This window comes from Somniosus microcephalus, chromosome 2 (assembly GCF_052327205.1).
Source record: "Somniosus microcephalus isolate GS21.2 chromosome 2, FLI_Smic_1.0, whole genome shotgun sequence".
Lineage (NCBI taxonomy): Eukaryota > Metazoa > Chordata > Chondrichthyes > Squaliformes > Somniosidae > Somniosus > Somniosus microcephalus.
The window spans coordinates 340,345,682-340,364,907 of NC_140988.1; the positions used below are offsets into that span (position 1 = coordinate 340,345,682).

Here is a 19,226-nt window from a genome sequence, read left to right on the forward strand (position 1 = left end):
GGATCAGCCCTAACAGTCATAAACCGACGGGACTATGAGCGGCTATTCTCACACATACCCTTGAGAGACACAAAAATTATTTTGAAGACGTACACGGGGCAAAAAGTCTACCCCAAAGGAAAAATAAGGGTGACCGTTAGATATAACGGTAAGGAAACACCAAAACTAGACCTGTATGTATTACAAGATGGAGGACCACCATTACTGGGACGTGAATGGATCCGGAAAATACAACTGGATTGGCATTCCATACAGGCACTGACTGTGGCTGACAAAAAGGATGACGACATCACACCTGGGCAACTGTCAAAGATCCTAACTGATGTGAAAGAAGTGTTCCAGCAAGGACTCGGAACACTAAAAGCATGACAGCGACGATTAAAATTGAAGAAAACGCAAGCCCAAAATTTACTAAGGCCAGACCGGTACCTTTTGCGATCCGCCCAGCCATCGAAGCAGAGCTGGAGAGTCTGGAACGTTCAGGTGTACTGTCCAAGGTAGACTGGAGCGAGTGGGCTACACCCATCGTCCCTGTGATGAAAAAGTCATTGAGCAGCACGCCTGGGGAACCAAGGAAGGTTCGCATCTGTGGGGACTTTAAGGTAACATTGAACCCGGTCCTTCACACCGTACAATATCCACTTCTGCGGATTGAAGATATTTTAGCCTCGCTATCTGGAGGGAAACGCTTCACTAAGATTGACCTGGCCCAGGCGTATCTGCAAATGGAGGTAGAAGAAGCATCAAAAAAATACCTCACAATCAACATCCATAAAAGTCTCTACCAATACAACCGGCTCGTATTCGGGGTAGCATCAGCTCCGGCTATTTGGCAGAGGGCAATGGAACAAGTCCTGCAAGGGATCCCAGGGACCCAGTGTTACTTGGACGACATCCTGGTCACGGGCGAAAATGACAGTGATCACCTTGCCAACCTGGAGCAGGTGCTCACTAGATTGCAGGAATATGGGCTCCGAGCTAACCGCCCCAAATGCGAGTCTTTTAGAAAACAGATCTCGTATTGTGGCCACGTTATCGATAAAGAGGGGTTACATAAGTCCCTAGAGAAGATTGAGGCAGTAGTCAAGGGTCCAGCACCGGAAAATGTGTCACAACTGAGGTCGTTCCTCGGGCTGGTAAACTACTACCATAAGTTCTTGCCAAATTTGTCTACAATACTACACCCACTGAACACCCTACTGCAAACTGGGGTGCCATGGAAGTGGAATGACGAATGTAGACGAGCTTTCCAGAAGAGCAAAACACTAATCACATCGAAAGAGGTATTGGCCCATTACAACCCAGCATTACCAATTCGGTTGGCATGTGATGCGTCACCCTACGGCATTGGAGCGGCGCTGTCGCACAAATTCTCGGACGGCTCAGAGAGGCCAATAGCCTTTGCGTCACGATCACTAACCTCAGCCAAGCGTAACTACGCCCAGATTGACAGGGAGGCCCTCAGCCTAGTGTGGGGAGTGAAAAAGTTCAATCACTATCTGCACGGGCAGAAATTCACCTTGCTGACTGATCACCAGCCTCTTGTCTCCATTTTTAATCCGAAGAAGGGCGTTCCGGTGATGACTGCGCAACGACTACAAAGATGGTCACTTTTTCTAGGGGCGCACTACTATGAGATTGAATATAAGGGCACGAAACAGCATGGAAATGCTGATGGGCTATCACGCCTGCCACTGCCTACTGCGGAGGAAGCACCAGCAGTGGATCCTGTCGAAATATTCCATTCGACTATAGTTGAATACCTACCGGTAACTAACGCTTGTGTCGAAAAGGAAACCCGAAATGACCCAACACTGTCTCGGGTATATGATTTGACGGTGAAGGGATGGCCAGCACATCGCGACTCACTATTGCCAGCATTCTCGACAAGGAGAGAACAGCTGTCAGTGTGCCGGGGAACCTTGATGTGTGGATCCCGAGTGGTAATTCCACCCAAGTTAAGGGATAGAGTGCTCAATGAGCTTCATGAGGGTCATCTGGGAGGGGTAAAAATGAAAAGCCTAGCCAGGGCTTATGTGTGGTGGCCGGGAATCGATAAACAAATCGAGGACCTGACCAAGAGCTGCTCAGGATGCCAGAAAGTCCAAAATGCACCACCACAGGCCCCTCTACACCCATGGGAGTGGCCCTCATCTCCATGGCAACGGGTGCATATTGATTTTGCTGGTCCATTCATGGACTCAATGTTTTTAATAGCCGTGGATGCGCACTCGAAATGGCCTGAGGTCATCAAAATGTCCTCCACCACCACGGAGAAAACTATTGCAGTCCTACGGACCATTTTTGCCAGGAATGGCTTGCCAGAACAGATTTGCTCCGACAACGGACCACAGTTTGTGTCCGAAGAGTTCTGGAGGTTCTTGAAAAAGAATGGGGTAAGGCATTACACATCTGCCCCGTATCATCCAGCCACAAATGGATTGGCTGAGAGGTTCGTACAAACCTTTAAGAAGGCAATAAAGGCTATGTACAATGACAACATTCCGCTGCAGCACAAGGTGGACAATTTCCTGTTCGCCTACCGGAATGCGACACATGCAGCCACCAACCGAAGGTTAAGATCTCGCCTGGATTTGCTCAGACCAAACGTACGAAGAGATGTTGAGAGTTAGCAATTCCAGCACATCCATGAGAAGCCAACAAGGAGCTTCAATGTAGGGCAACCAGTCTTGGCCCGCGACTACCGAACAGAAAAATGGCAGCCAGGAACGATATGCACACGGCAGGGCCCACTAATGTACACAGTGGACGTTGGAGAGAGCATCGTGAGACGCCATGCTGACCAGATCCTAGAGTCACAGGAACAAGTCAACCCCATGCCTCGCCCATACGTACCTGGTGATGAACCCAACGTACAGGTCGCATCTACCCCAGAAACAGTAGCATCGGAAGCTGATGAGCCAACCGACGACAGGGGGCCAGAATCGCCTCCGCACCAAGAGCAAGACACTCGGGAAAAGCGCTATCCAGAAAGGATCAGGAAGCCTCCCCAAAGACTGAATATATAAATAGACTATTTTCAGCTAATGTTGCATGTTAAAAGTGTTAATTGTAATTAGTTTGATATTTAATTGTTAAATGAGTGTTATGGTACTGTTAATCTAAGAGGGGAGGAATTGTAGTGTATATACCTTTAAGTGGGGAACTATCTTTTACAGCTCATGTATACTGCAGTACCGGCAGTGACCACACCTGTATATAGTCCTGAGTAGTAATCTGTACAGTTCAGTTGCAGTGTGAGCCACGTTGAGTAAACACCTGTTGGACCGTTCTCCGCAGTCTGTGTCTTATTATACACGGACGTAACAAAATCACCGCTGAGTCTATGCTTTTCTAACGTATATAGACTCAGCTCTTCGAGCCTAACTGAGTAACTAAGGTGTTTTAGACTGGGAAATTAATCTTGTGGCCCTGCTCTGCACCCTTTCCAAATCCTCAATATTTTCCATTATGTGAGGAGACCAAAAGTATTATAGTATTGCACCACAACAAAATGGTATGCTTTGTTTTGCCTTGTGAATACAACGTGAAACCCTGTTTGCCTCATGGCATTGTTCATGAGCCTTTAGAGATTGATGCACTGTAACACTCAGATCTCTCTCTTTCACCACTGGCTTCAATTCTGCTCCCTGTAGGGTGTATGTATATTGAGCAATAGACCTGCTCACATGCAGAATACCACACTTTTCTCAGTTAAATGTCATTTACCAAACATGGGCCCATTCCCCCAACACAACGAGATCTGCTCGCAGTGGTTGAACATCCTCTACTGTCCTAATGCTCGCACGTATCTTGGTGTCGTCCGCAAACTTGTGGCTCACTTCCCCAACACCTACATCTAGATCATTAATAATAATTGTAAATAGCAAAGGTCCGAACCTCAATCCCTGAGGCCAACCTCTTCCTGTGGAACCCTGATACGAATTGCATCAAGCATGCATGTACTTATAGGATAGCAGCTACTAATTGAATTAATGGCCATAAAGGTAAAATGCAATGTCTGCTGTTAAGTACAATGACTGAAAGAGATTGCTCCTGAATAAAGTGGTAACCTCATTTCTCACTACGATGGGAAGGTTTTAACTGAGTTGTTTGCAATTTGTAAGGACCCCTCGGCTCCTGACCTTTTTAAACTGAGCTCTTTTCTTTCAGTAATCTAACACTGATTCCTTCCTCAAAAACTATTGCGTGATTTATCCCATCAAAAGTTGTCTCTATAAAATGCATGAGACATGAATTTAATCCCAATTATTTATAGAAACTCTGTAAAACAGTTTTCAGTTTCAACAGATTAATTCAGATTCCTCAGTCATGTGTTTTTCAGTGCAGCTGAGACTTGTTTCCATTTGGAAACGATTTAAGTCTGACCTTTTCAATTCACCTTATAGAATGTAAACACCCCTTCCCAAGATAATGTTCAAAAACATATATCTGATTGTTGCTGAAATCCGCACAATGGGCTCTGTGTGACCTTTTTCTCTCTCTTTAATTGGTCTAAATTATTGAGATAAATATGTTCATAAAAGCCTTCAATCTGATTAACCCTCATATCCCCCATAACTCATTTTCTCCAATCTTCTCCTGAAAACATTGATTGTTTCAGGGTATTGCTCCACAATGCAACCCTCGCTCAAGTAACCATCCTTTACATGTGAAGCTGAGACCATAGTGAGTGTTAATGGGCTATTCAATCAAGGCAGACTAGTACAACTCAGTCATGACACCAGTTGTTAGCACGAAATCCACCATCAAATAATGAGAGAATGAAACAAGGCAGAGTGATAGGAACCCACAGGTTCTTGTCCATTGTGTGATAAGAAGGTGCCAGCCACATGTGTATGATTCGTCTACCTAAGCGATTCTGGCAAAGATTAGTGTATCCCTTGCATCACGGGCAGCAATGTGCTCGCGTGCTGCTGCAGCTGGCTCATCCGCCTCCGCAAGGTCTTCTTCCTCCTCCTCCTCCTCCTCCTCTTCCGAGGAGGCTATGCGCTAAGCCACTTGTTCCTCAGGCAGCTGCAAGCCACGATGCTGTGCGATGTTGTACAGTGCACAGCAGACCACGATGATTCTGGAGACCCTGGCTACTGAGTACTGTAGGGCTCCACCTGATCTGTCAAGGCATCTGAATCACATCTTGAGCAAGCTGATGGTTTGCTCGATGATAGATCAGGTCGAAATGTGGCTGGCATTGTAGCGTTCCTCAGCTTCGTTCGATGGCCACCTCAACGGCGTCATCAGCCATGTCTTCAGGGGATAGCCCTTGTTTCCAAGTAGCCATCTGGAAAGTTGGGTTGGCGGATTGAAGAGCGGAGGCACAGTAGACTGCCGCAGGATGAACGAGTCATGGCAACTGCCAGGGTACTTTGCGCAAACATGCAAAATGTCCTTCCTGTGGTTACACACCAGCTGGACGTTAAGGGAGTGGAAGCCCTTGCGGTTGACAAAAACAGCTGGGTTTTGATGGGGTGCCCTAATGGCCACATGTGTGCAGTCTATGACATCCTGCAGCCTTGGCAAGCCTGCCATATTTGCAAAGCCAACCACACGGGTGGTTACACTTGCTTGATCCGTCGAGAAGTGGATGTAATTGTGCGCCTTTGCAAAGAGGGCATGTTTGCGCAAAGTACCCTGGCAGTTGCCATGACTCGTTCATCCTGCGGCAATCTACTGTGCCTTCGCTCTTCAATCCGCCAACCCAACTTTCCAGATGGCTACTTGGAAACAAGGGCTATCCCCTGAAGACATGGCTGATGATGCCGTTGAGGTGGCCATCGAACAAAGCTGAGGAACGCTACAATGCAAGTGTATGCAGCCGACTGGGAGATGCTGCTGATGTCTGCTGATGAGCCCTGGAAGGACCCTGAAGCAAAAAAATTGAGGGTGGTGGTGACTTTGACAGCCACTGGCAAGGGGTGTCCACCTGCTCCTCTGGGCTCCAGGTGTTGGTGCAGCATTGCGCAGATTAGCTCTCGTGAAAGCCTCAGCCTCCTTTGGCACTGCTGCTCAGTCATGTTGAGGAAGGTTGATGTGCCTTCAATAACCACAAAACTAGAAGTTATAGGCCTAGAAATTGGGTTCTGGCGTAGGCAGGGCTTTAGCGCCAGAAGTTAGTGCCGGCGCTAAGTCCCCCTGCGCGCGCCAAAAATTCAGTAGTGCCGCGCCCAAACGGCTGCCAGCGCTACTGAAGGGTCGTTGCGGCGGTACATCGGCGCTAACTGCCGTTTTGCGCCGCAATTCCGGCGCTGCGGCACCCGATGTGGTGCGGCAGGCTGGGGACATGCAGGCCTCCTCCTCCCGTTAAGGAGGAGCTGCCTGCACCCGGCCGCGGCCCGCGCAAATCAGCTTAAAAATGAGCCCGGCACCTCGGACAAGTGCCGGGCTTGCATCTGTTCCGGGGGGGGGGGGGGGGGAGAAGTCCGGGGAGGGAGCTGCGGGCAGGCGGCCGGCGGGAAAGTGGCCGGCCGCCGCGGGGCCTTTAATGCGCCGGCGCAAACTGGAGTAAGGCACCTCTGACAGAACGTTGCTTGCGGCTGCCACGGGCGAGGCGGCCGCAACTCAATTTCGGAGTTCGGGCGGGTTACCATGGCAACCGGGACGCTGCGCACACCGATGACGTCATCGGTGCCGGTGCAGCGCTACCGGTGCAACGCCGATTTAGGGCCCCAGGGAATTTTTAAACTGGCCATAACTCTGGCGCTAGTCCCTCTAGCGCCTCAAAAGCGGCGCTAAGGCAACTGAATTTCTAGGCCATAGACTTTAACAAGTTGGCTTTTAATCACTAAGATCAGAGCTAACATCTCAACATACTGACTGGCTCGCAGGAATGAGTCATACAGGTTAGTCAGGAAAGAGGAAGTGAAACTATACACCGTGTGGGGGAGGGTAATATACATGAGTGCAAAACGAATACAGGCAAGAACGAATACAGGCAAGAACAAACAGATTTCATTACATTCACCCCTTCTTTAGATTTAGTCCATCGGGGTGATGTTTCTTAAAAGTTGGTATAAGTGAGTCTGTCAGAAGGTTTTGCGGTTCTCAGTGATTGGCGCAAAGCCGGTTGGGGTGCCTCTAGGGGAGTGGATTCTGGTTCCTCCGCTGTCCGGGCCTCCGCAGTGTCTTCCAGGTTATCTGCAGTGTCCTCCAGGTTAAAGTTGGGTATTGATACCTCTGGGCGTCCTGTCTCTTTGTGTAGGTCTTCCTCGGGTAGTCTCTCATCGTTCTCTCCGCTCCCCGAGGGAGCGAGGTCTTTTATGGAAACAGTGTCCTCTCGCCCGTCAGAGTATTCGATATAGGCGTACTGAGGGTTTGCATGGAGGAGCTGTACCTTTTCCACAAGGGGGTCCATTTTATGGCCTCTCACGTGCTTCCGCAATAGTACTGTCCCCGGGGACGTCAGCCACGCGGGTAGAGATATGCCCGAGGTCGATTTCCGGGGGAAAACGAACATCCTTTCGTGAGGGGTAGCATTAGTGGCTGTACATAACAGAGACCTTATGGAGTGGAGCACGTCTGGGAGGACTTCCTGCCAGCGGGAGGTCGGAAGGCCTTTTGACTTTGTGGCTAACGTGACAGCCTTCCAAACAGTAGCATTCTCCCTTTCCACTTGCCCATTACCCCGGGGGTTGTCGCTAGTGGTTCTGCTAGTGGCTATCCCCTTTGAGAGCAAGAACTGGTGCAGTTCGTCACTCATAAATGACGTCCCCCTATCGCTGTGTATGTAGTTCGGCATGCCAAACATGCAGAATAGATTACCGAGACACTTGATGACCGTGGCACTGGTCATGTCTGGGCAGGGAATGGCGTAGGGGAAGCGGGAATATTCATCGATGATATTGAGGAAGTATACGTTACGGTCGGCAGAGGGAAGGGGTCCCTTGAAGTCCAGACTTAGGCGCTCGAATGGCCGTGTGGCTTTGATAAGGTGTGCACGGTCAGGCCTGTAGAAACGAGGCTTGCATTCCGCACAGATGCGGCAGGCTCTGGTCATTGCCCTGACCTCCTCGATGGAGTGGGGCAGATTGCGGGACTTTATAAAATGGTATAGTCGGGTGACCCCTGGGTGACAGAGGTCGTTGTGGAGACCCTGTAATTTGTCCGTATGAATGCTGGCACACATTCCCCGCGATAGGGCGTCTGGGGGTTCATTAAGGGCTCCCGGCCTGTACATAATATCATCGTCGAATGTGGATAGTTCGATCCTCCACCTGAGTATTTTGTCATTCTTGATTTTCCCCCTTTGTTTGTTATTAAACATGAAAGCCACCGACCGCTGGTCGGTGAGCAGGGTGAAACGTTTGCCGGCTAGGTAGTGTCTCCAGTGCCGCATTGCCTCCACTAAGCAGCAGCCAGGGGAGCTGCAGAAATTCAACAAAAACCACAGGAATACGGCACCCATGAAATGACACGGGGATTTGCAAAATGTTATCGCTGCAGCAGAACTAACCATGACCAGAAGGACTGCTGGTCCAAAGACAAAATATGCAGGCAATGCGGGAAGATGGGACACATTGCACGAGTTTGCAGGTCTGGGAAGAAGACCAGCGACAACAAAAAGGCTACTAAGGAACCGTACAAGAAAGTACAAAAGATGACGGACAGTAGTTCCGAAGACCAGATGAGCGATAGTGAATCCGGGAACAGGAGACTAAGCTGTCTCAAACTTCACAATGTAATCGCAAAAGAGGATCACCGAACCATTTGGGTCACCCTCACGATAGCAGGGTCCCAAGTTAAAATGGAATTGGATACAGGATCAGCGCTAACCGTCATGAATCGACGAGACTATGAGCGGCTATTTTCACACATACCCTTGAGAGAGACATCCATTGTCTTGACGACGTATACGGGGCAAAAAGTATACCCCAGAGGAAAAATAAGGGTACCTGTCGAATACAACGGCAAGAAAATACGGAAATTGTATCTCTACATACTGCCAAATGGTGGACCACCGTTATTGGGACGGGAATGGATCAGGAAGATAAACTTAGATTGGCACTCCATTCATGCAATGACGGTGGACGGTAAAAAAGATAAAGACGTCACTCCTGGACGATTGTCAACAATCTTAGCTAACGCCAAAGAGGTATTTCAACAAGAACTGGGCACGCTTAAAGGCGTAACCGCCTCGATAAAAATAAAAGAGAATGCAGTTCCCAAGTTTTTCAAAGCAAGACTGGTACCATATGCAATTCGCCCAGCCGTCGAGCAGAGCTGGAGAATCTGGAGAAGGCGGGCGTGTTGTCTAAGGTCGACTGGAGCGAGTGGGCAACACCCATCGTTCCTGTCATGAAGAAAACGTTAAGCAATAAGTCCGGGGAGCCAAGGAAGATTCGCATCTGTGGGGATTTCAAGGTGACGGTGAACCCAGTCCTTCACACAGTACAATATCCTCTTCCAAGGATAGAAGACATCTTCGCCTCACTGTCTGGAGGGAAGCGTTTTACAAAAATTGACCTAGCACAAGCATATTTGCAGATGGAGGTTGAAGAGTCCTCTAGGAAGTATCTCACGATAAACACTCACAAAGGTCTTTACCAGTATCATCGATTGGTATTCGGAGTAGCATCGGCTCCGGCGATATGGCAAAGAGCGATGGAACAAGTCCTGCAAGGGATTCCGGGGACTCAGTATTACTTGGACGACAACCTTGTGACAGGTGAAGATGACAGTGAACACCTTAACAACCTAGAACAGGTGCTCACTAGACTACGGGAACATGGGCTGCGAGCCAACCGCCCCAAGTGCGAATTTTTTAAGAAACAGATATCGTATTGTGGCCACGTGATTGATGAAGAGGGGTTACATAAGTCCCCTGACAAAATTGAAGCGGTTGTTAAGGCCCCAGCGCCTGAAAATGTGTCGCAACTGAGGTCATTCCTCGGATTGGTGAATTACTATCATAAGTTTTCGCCGAATTTGTCGACAATTCTACACCCACTGAACGCCCTGCTACGAACGGGGGTAGCATGGAAATGGAGCGATGATTGTAAGCGTGCTTTTCAGAAGAGTAAGGACTTAATCACTTCAAGGGAAGTATTGGCTCACTACAACCCAGCACTGCCGATCAGACTGGCGTGTGATGCGTCTCCCTACGGCATTGGGGCGGTACTGTCACATAAATTTCTTGATGGTTTAGAGAGGCCGACAGCTTTTGCGTCACACTCGTTAACTTCTGCTGAGCGTAACTACGCCCAGATTGACAGAGAGGCCCTCAGCCTAGTGTGGGGGATGAAGAAGTTCAATCACTACCTGCACGGTCAAAAATTTACTCTACTAACCGATCATCAACCTCTTGTCTCCATTTTCAACCCTCAGAAGGGCGTACCGATAATGACAGCACAGCAGCTGCAGAGATGGTCCCTTTTCCTAGGGGCACACCAATATGACATCGAGTACAAAGGAACTAAACAGCATGGAAATGCTGATGGATTGTCACGTCTACCGTTGCCGACGGTGGAAGAAGAAGACCTTGCAGTGGATCCAATGGAGTTATTCCACTCGACCATAGTCGAATGTCTCCCTGTGACGAATGCAAACATAGAAAAGGAAACACGGAATGACCCGACACTATCACGGGTCTATGATTTAACGGTGAAGGGATGGCCAGCACATGGCGAACCACTGCTGCCAGCATTCTCGCCGAGAAGAGAACAGTTGTCAGTGTGCAGAGGAACCTTGATGTGTGGATCCAGAGTAGTAATTCCACCTAAGTTGACGGATAGAGTGCTCAATGAGCTTCATGAGGGTCATCTGGGTGGGGTAAAAATGAAGAACTTAGCCAGAGCGTTTGTGTGGTGGCCGGGAATCGATAGAGAAATCGAAGAGATGACCAAGAGCTGTGCAGGATGCCAGAAGGTCCAAAACGCCCCACCACAAGCTCCTCTGCATCCATGGGAGTGGCCCTCATCTCCATGGCAAAGGGTGCACATTGATTTTGCTGGTCCCTTCATGGACTTAATGTTTTTAATTGCGGTGGATGCACATTCAAAGTGGCCAGAGGTAATAAAAATGTCCTCAACCACCACGGAAAAAACTATCACAGTTTTACGAACCATATTCGCCAGGAATGGGCTGCCTGAACATATTTGCTCTGACAATGGACCACAGTTTGTGTCTGAAGATTTCCGGAGGTTCTTAAAGAACAATGGTGTTAAGCATTAGTCATCTGCCCCATATCATCCAGCCACTAATGGATTGGCAGAGAGGTTTGTCCAAACATTCAAGAAGGCTATCAAGGCAATGTGTAATGAAGATATACCCCTACAACACAAGATGGACAACTTCTTGTTTGCCTACCGGAATGCGACACATGCGGTTACCAACCAAACTCCAGCCATGACGTTCTTCAATCGAAGACTACGATGCCGCTTGGATTTGGTTAAGCCAAACGTCCGAAGAGATGTGGAGAACAGGCAGTTTCAGAATATGAATGAAAGGCCGACCAGGAGTTTTAAGATAGGTCAACCAGTTTTGGCCCGGGACTACCGCACTGAGAAATGGCAGCCAGGAACGATTTGTACACGACAAGGACCTCTCATGTATACCGTGGACGTTGGGGAGAGCATTGTAAGATGCCATGTTGACCAGATTCTAGAGTCACTGGAAAACGTCAACTCCACACCACGATCTGATACACCTGGTAATGAAATCGACGTTCCAATTGCAGCTACCGCAGAACCGGTAATATTGGAAGCAGACGAACCAAACAACGACATTGATCCCGACTCAACATTGCCAGAAGAACCTGATACCCCAAAGAGGCGTTATCCAGACAGAATCAGGAAGCCTCCTCAAAGACTGAACTTATAATTGCTTAAACTTAACCAATGTATCTAGCAACAGTAATTGTGATTGTAATTAGTTATCATTTAGTTGTTAAATGAATGTTATGTACTGTTTATCTAAAAGGGGAGGAATTGTTGTGTATGTACCTTTAAGAGAATAACTGGTCTCAGACTGCAGTACCGGCAGTGACCACCCCTGTATAAAAGGCGCTAGTGAGCCTCTGTGTTTTTAGTTTCACTATTGACTTCCATCAGTAAAGACGTGTTTTGTTTAACTCCTACTGTCCGTGTCTCAATTATTCACGGACATAATAAATGGCAAAGGATTTTATTGTGTGCAAGCATTACTAAGATGACGATATAACAAACGAAAGCCTTGGCAAATGCATTGAAAGAAATAAAGACTTGCATTTATATAGCGCCTCACATGACCTCAGGACATCCCAAAGCGCCAATAAAGTACTTTTTGAAGCGTGGTCACTGTTGTAACGTAGCAGCCAATTTGCACACAGCAAGGTCCCACAAACAGCAATGTGATCATGACCAGATAAATCTGTTTTAGTGATGTTGGGTGAGGGATAAATATTAGCCAGGACACTGGGGAGAACTCCCCTGCTCTTCTTTGAAATAGTGTCATGGAATCTTTTACGCACCTCCAACAATGCAGCACCCGCCTCAGTACTACACTGCAGTGTCAGCCTAGATTATGTGCTCAAATCCCTGGAGTGGGACTTGAACCCACAACATTCTGGCTCGAAAGTGAGAGTGCTATCGCTGAGCCAGGGCTGACACATTGGGTAGGTGACTGATGTTTCATGCAATTTGCAGCAGGGGAACATCAGTTTCAGCGGTACTATATTCTATCGTGTAACAGAGTAATGCAGTGCAGCATATGGTGGTGAAAACAAATGAGACAAATGTCCTGCCCTAGAATATATACATTCGCCAAAGGTAGGGAAGGAAAGGAAAGGAAAGGGAAGGGAAGGGAAGGGAAGGGAAAGGAAGGAAGGAATTTTTATAGCGCCTTTCACAACCACCGGACGTCTCAAAGCACTTTACAGCCAATGAAGTACTTTTGAAGTGTAGTCACTGTTGTAATGTAGGAAATGCGGCAGCCAATTTGTGCACAGCAAGCTCCCACAAACAGCAATGTGATAATGACCAGATCATCTGTTTTTGTTATGCGGATTGAGGGATAACTATTAGCCAGGACACCGGGGATAACTCCCCTGCTGTTCTTCGAAATAGTGCCTTGGGATCTTTTACGTCCACCTGAATGAGCAGACGGGGCCTCGGTTTAACGTCTCATCCGAAAAACGGCATGTCCGACAGTGCAGCACTCGCTCAGCACTGCACTGGGAGTGTCAGCCTAGATTTATGTGCTCAAGTCCCTGATGGGTGCCTTAGCAGCTCGCTGGGTGTATGCAAATATTGTCTTTTTTTTCCTTCACAGGTCAAAAGGAGGCTTTAACAATCACACAACAACCCCCAGCAGTCAACATTACTGAGGGAGATCCTGTCACAATGACATGTTTGTGGAACATCAGACAGAGTGAGGGTGTTAGAGTGGAATGGTTCAAGGACAACAACAACATTTTTACAATAAACATCAACGGAACATATACATCTGACAGAAGAAAGTACATTATCGATAGAAACTACACAAAGCTGACCATTCCTAGTACTGTTCTAAATGACTCGGGATGGTATTATTGTACGGTGTTGGTGGAGATACCAGCACCAGTCCGTCAAGCAAGTGGAGAAGGGACATTGTTAATTGTCTTTGGTAAGGTAATTTATTGAACGTATACCTTAAGATTCAATGACTTACCATATGTAACTGATATATAAGTGTAATGGGGGTCTCCCATCCAGGTAGGTACTGATTGCCATTCCAGGTTCTAATGGAGTTCTGATTCCAGTTGGACAAAAAGCAGATTATGACCTAGTAAACCCAAGGCAACATACTCTGCCATCCTTACCCATTCTGGCCGAAATGTGACTCCAGATCGACAGCAAATGTGGTTGACTCTCAACTGCCCGGCAAGAAGGTGGAGTTGCGGTCGATGATCAGCCATAATCTTATTGATTGGTGGAGCAGGCTCGAGGGGCCGTATGGCCTACTCCTGCTCCTATTTCTTATGTTCTTATACTGTGCTGCAGATACACTATAAACATAAGCAATTCTGATCAAAAAATGCTTCCCTCCTCCCCTCCCCGCACCCAATGTTTTAAACTTCTTATTTTGCTGACCTACATTGTCTCCCGGTTAAGCAACGCCTCGATTTAAAAATTCTCATCCTTATTTTCAACTCCCTCCATGGCCTCGCCCCTCCCTATCTCTGTAATCTCCTTCAGCCCCACAAACACCCCCCTCCCCCCACCGCCCCCCCCCGCCCCCAACGAAGTATCTGTGTTCCTCCAATTCTGGCCTCTTGAGCATCCCTGATTTTAATCGCTCCACCGTTGGCGGCCGTGTCTTCAGCTGCCGAGGCCCTCAGCTCTGGAATTCCCTCCCTAAACCTCCCCGCCTCTCTACCTCTTTTTCCTCCTTTAAGATGCTCCTTAAAATCTACCTCGTTGACCAATCTGCCCTAATTTCTCCTTATGTGGCTCGGTGTCAAATTTTGTTTTAGAACGCTCCTGTGAAGCACCTTGGGACGTTTTACTACGTTAAAGGTGCTATATAAATCCAAGTTGTTGTTGTTATTTCTCTCTTAAATGTGCTGACCCGTGCTGGAATACAGTTCCACCCTTCTATACCCCTGCAGCTGCTCACATGTGTAAGCTCAGCCACTGAAGCTCTGAACATCTGCAAGGGCTCTCCTGATATCCTGCTGCAACGTTTGATTGGGGATCGGCGGAATCCCCAGACAAATGGCCATTCCTGTCATTTCCCCTGGGTTCCACCAATCTCCCATTAAAGTTATGGCAGGAAATCAGGACAATCCCGCACAAATTCAGCCCTCAAGTGTTAATAGGTTGTTTCACCACCGTGGGCATCACAGCCAAGCCATATTCTGATCTTCACCCGGCATCCATATCTTTGTGCTTCCATCAGAGTTACTGGATTGGGATCAGGAGGAGCAACCAGGGACTGCTGGGAATTACTAACTCAGCAGAGACTGAGAGTTGAACCTTGCTCCTCCTCTGCCTCAGTGCCACTGAGCCATTGGTGGAGCAATCAGATAAATGCTTGTCATACACCGTACATCCTAAAATACTCCTTGGTTGCTGAATTGGTCAACAAGCTCTCCTTAACAGAGGTGTCAATAACCAGGGGGCACAGATTGAAAGTAATTGGTAGGAGGTTTAGAGGGGATTTGAGGAGAACGTTTTTCACCCAGAGAGTGGTGGGGGGGGGCGGGGTGGTGGTGGGGGCGGTGAGCTGGAACTCACTGCCTAAAAGGGTGGTAGAAGCAGAAACCCTCATCACATTTAAAAAGTACTTGGATACGCACTCGAAGTGCTGCAACCTACAAGGGCCAAGAGCTGGAAAGTGGGATTGGGCTGGATAGCTCTTTTTCGACCGGCGCAGACACGATGGGCCGAATGGCCTCCTTCTGTGCCGTAACTTTCTATGATTCTATAAGATACATCATAGTAGGGAAGGAAGGGAAGAGAAATGGCCACTTTAAGTTTGTTTAGGTGTACATCTATTACGAATGTTACAAACAAAATGTTATAATTAACCATGTAGTAAAAGAAATATTTCTACTTGTGAGGCAGTGTAATACCTTTAGTAAAAAAAATTCTTGTAAAATTCCAGTTTTTCCATCGGAAGCTCACCATAAACTCGAGGAACAGCACCTCATCTTCCGATTAGGCACTTTACAGCCTTCCGGACACAATATCGAGTTCAACAATTTCAGATCATAACCTCGGCCCCTATTACATTTTTACTTATATTTTTTATCCACACCTTTGTTTTGGCCTTTCCCCTCCCCTCACCCCCCGCCCTTTCTTTTTTTTCTCTCTCCCACATGGCAGCTGTCTCCCATTCTGCCAGCGCATTTGACACCTAATCTAGAGCCGTCTTTTGTTTCCACTAGTCCTATCACCATCTCGTCTCGTTTTGAATACCTCTTAATGTCTCTTCTCTTTTGTTCTCTCCCAGCCTGGCCTCTTAATCTATTTCATTTTCTGTGCCTCTTTAGTCTTGACAAAGGGTTCACCTGAAACGTTGACTCTATTTTCTCTCCACGGATGTTGCCTGGCCTGCTGAGTTTTTCCAGCATTTTCTGTTGTTATTCCAGTTTTTCCATCTTCTAAGCCATTTCAGTTTCTCCAGCTCTGTATATATGTCACACAACAATACCAGAAGTTCATCTGGACTTGTACAATCCTCTTACTATTGTTAAAAGCCTGATCACTGCTTCAAATATAGCAATGCCAATACCCTGACAGTGGACGCTAGCATGACTGCCACTGTACGGAAGCTGTAGGTCTGTGCGATGGGTAATGAAATCATAAGCCTTTATAGGTTTAGGTATAGTCTCACATTAACTCTGTCAGTACCACCTCACCAACCCTCAGACTCCACAGATCTTCATACCGCATCATTCAAAATCACTCGACAGTATCTTTACCTTTCTCTCTTGGTTTAATGTCCTCGCATTTCATTGCCCCTGCTCTTATTCACAATTATCCACCATTCCGCATCATCTGACTTTTGTTTTATTCGCTTATGAGATGTGGGCGTCGCTGGCAATGCCAGCATTTATTGCCCATCCCTAGTTACCCTTGAGAAGGTGGTGGTGCGCCGCCTTCTTGAACCGCTGCAATCTGTGTGGTGAAGGTACTCCCACAGTGTTGTTAGATAGGGAGTTCCAGGATTTTGACCCAGCGACGATGAAGGATCGGCGATATACTTCTAAGTCAGGATGGTGTGAGACTTGGAGGGGATCTTGGAGGTGGTGGTGTTCCCATGCGCCCGCTGCCCTTGTCCTTCTAGTTGGAAGAGGTCACGGGTTTGGGAGGTGCTGTCGAAGAAGCCTTGGCGAGTTGTTGCAGTGCATCTTGTAGATGGTACACACTGCAGCCACGGTACTCCCAGCTGTTATTCTAACTCTCAGCTCTGAAAACCCATCTGAAATGCGAGTATCTGTTAGCATAATTCTCACAGCTGTCTCTGTGCTTAAGCGGGCTGGACAAGCTTTGGGTTACTGGTCAATACTCGAGCTGGCATCGGTTATACAGTTTGAAGCCTGAGTACCCAAAGTTGTTGGACAGTCCTCACCCGTGTAACTTAACCTTGGTCATTCACAATGTTGCCCTTTTGATCATGATGGAGATTGAGTGAGTTGAGAAGACAGGTCTGTGTGGTCTGTGGAAAAAACAGGCTTAATGTCCCCGATGGTCTAACCTTGTTCCATATTTTCTTATGTTATGGGCAGAGACATTCTATTCTCACATTTAGGATTGTATGGACATTTTTACAAAAAGACACTCATCTTTAAAATTCCCATCACAGTGGCCCCAGTAACTCGGCTGGTTAAAAAAAAGTGTAACTGAGCCATACAAACGCATGAAAGTTGGTCTGTGATGGAGTTAGCTGATTTCACTTGAGATGACAGTGGGATCCTGCTTGAGATTGCTATCTAGTGACCTCTGCTGGACAGTGTGTATGTTTGCACCTTGGGTGAGAACATATTGGCCCAGAAATTCGGGTCTCCACGGATGAGTACACATGGGGTACTCACCCGTAAGCCCAACGAAAGTGTTGGTTTTGTGCATGCACAGCGCATGCGCGGGAAACCGGCACTTCCGTTCCCCTGAAAGAAGGGGTTCAGTGGTCGAACGCGTGCGCCGGAGAGGCAGCGCGTGCGCATTGAACTTACGTTGTTTTTGCAGGTTTCTCCGGGAGGGTAAGTCTCCAGGAGTTACACTTTTAAAAAGCAGGCGCAAGGCCTACTTTTAACAAGGTAAGTGGTGAATTAATTAAAATTAAAACATTTTTTCCACAGGTTTATTATTTTTAAATACTTTAAAGAAAGGTAAGTTGATTTTTAGCCCCGTTAGAAAATGTATATAATTTTTTCAAAAATTTAAATTATTGTTTAAAATAGTTATTTTATATAATTTATAGTTATTTTTAAAATGTGATGCTTTTTAAAATTTATTTGAAGTTTTAGTGATGTTTTGGGGCTTATAGTATTTATGGTTTTGACAGCTCTTCTTGTCAAACGTATGAATGAAGCATTCCCTGCTACCATTGGCTCTCCATGGCCCACGTGATCCCAGGGGATGCATTGAACTAACTGCGCCCCTGGGATACGCAAGCACTGCGCGCTGGCAGTTGAAGGAGGCCCAGGATCGCAATCCCACGCGGGCCCACAGCTCAACGGCCGGCGCGCTAGGTAAGTGCGGGTCGGGGGCTTGCACCCGTGGGAAGCCCCCGACCCGAATTTCTGGACCATTGGCCCGGATTTTCTGGGGCCCGTGACTGTGTACACACAGCGTACTCCGTGCCCCGCAGGTTCCGGGTTTCCGCATGTGATGCGTATGCGTGAAAACCCGGAACTTGCGATCTGTCAAGTTTCAAGCTTGACAGATTGTACATAGAAACATAGAAGATAGGAGCAGGAGTAGGCCATTCAGCCCCTCGAGCCTGCTCCGCCATTCAATGTGATCATGGCTGATCATCCAAATTCAGTACACTGTTCCTGCTTTCTCCCCATACCCCTTGATCCCTTTAGCCTTAAGAAATATATCCAACTCCTTCTTGAATATGTTTAATGTATTGGCCTCTACTGCCTTCTGTGGTAGAGAATTCCACAGGTTCACCACTCTCTGGGTGAAGAAATTCCTCCTCATTTCTGTCCTAAATGGCTTACCCCTTATCCTTAGACTGTGACCCCTGGTTCTGGACTCCCCGACCATCGGGAACATCCTTCCTGCATCTAGTCTGTCCAGTCCTGTCAGAATTTTATAAGTTTCAATGAGATCCCCTCTCATTCTTCTAAACTCCAGCGAGTATAAGCCCAATCGACCCAATCTCTCCTCATACATCATTCCTGCCATCCCAGGTATCAGTCTGGTGAATCTTCGCTGAACTTCTTCCATGGCAAGAACATCCCTCCTCAGATAAGGCAACCAAAACTGCACACAATACTCAAGATGTGGTCTCACCAAGGCCCTGTACAACTGCAGCAAGACATCCTTGTTCCTGTACTCAAACCCTTTCACTACGAAGGTCAACATACCATTTGCCTTCTTAACCACCTGCTGCACCTGCATGCTTACCTTCAGCGACTGGTGCACAAGGACACCCAGGTCTCGTTGCACTTCCCCTTCTCCCAATCTATTGCCATTCAGATAATAATCTGCCTTCCTGTTTTTGCCACCAGTGGATAACCTCACATTTATCCACGTTATATTGCATCTGCCATGCTTCTGCCCAATCACCCAACCTGT

The 19,226-nt window shown here is 47.5% G+C and overlaps 1 protein-coding gene across 1 annotated transcript in view; it reads left to right on the forward strand.

The window, feature by feature from the left end:
- Window positions 1-19,226, forward strand: part of LOC147123638 (uncharacterized) — a 48,604-nt gene that overhangs the window by 9,773 nt on the left and 19,605 nt on the right. The window contains exon 2 of the mRNA XM_085966739.1: window positions 13,264-13,596. Within this exon, the coding sequence (XP_085822865.1) occupies window positions 13,264-13,596 (333 nt within the window). The remainder of the gene's footprint in view (window positions 1-13,263; window positions 13,597-19,226) is intronic.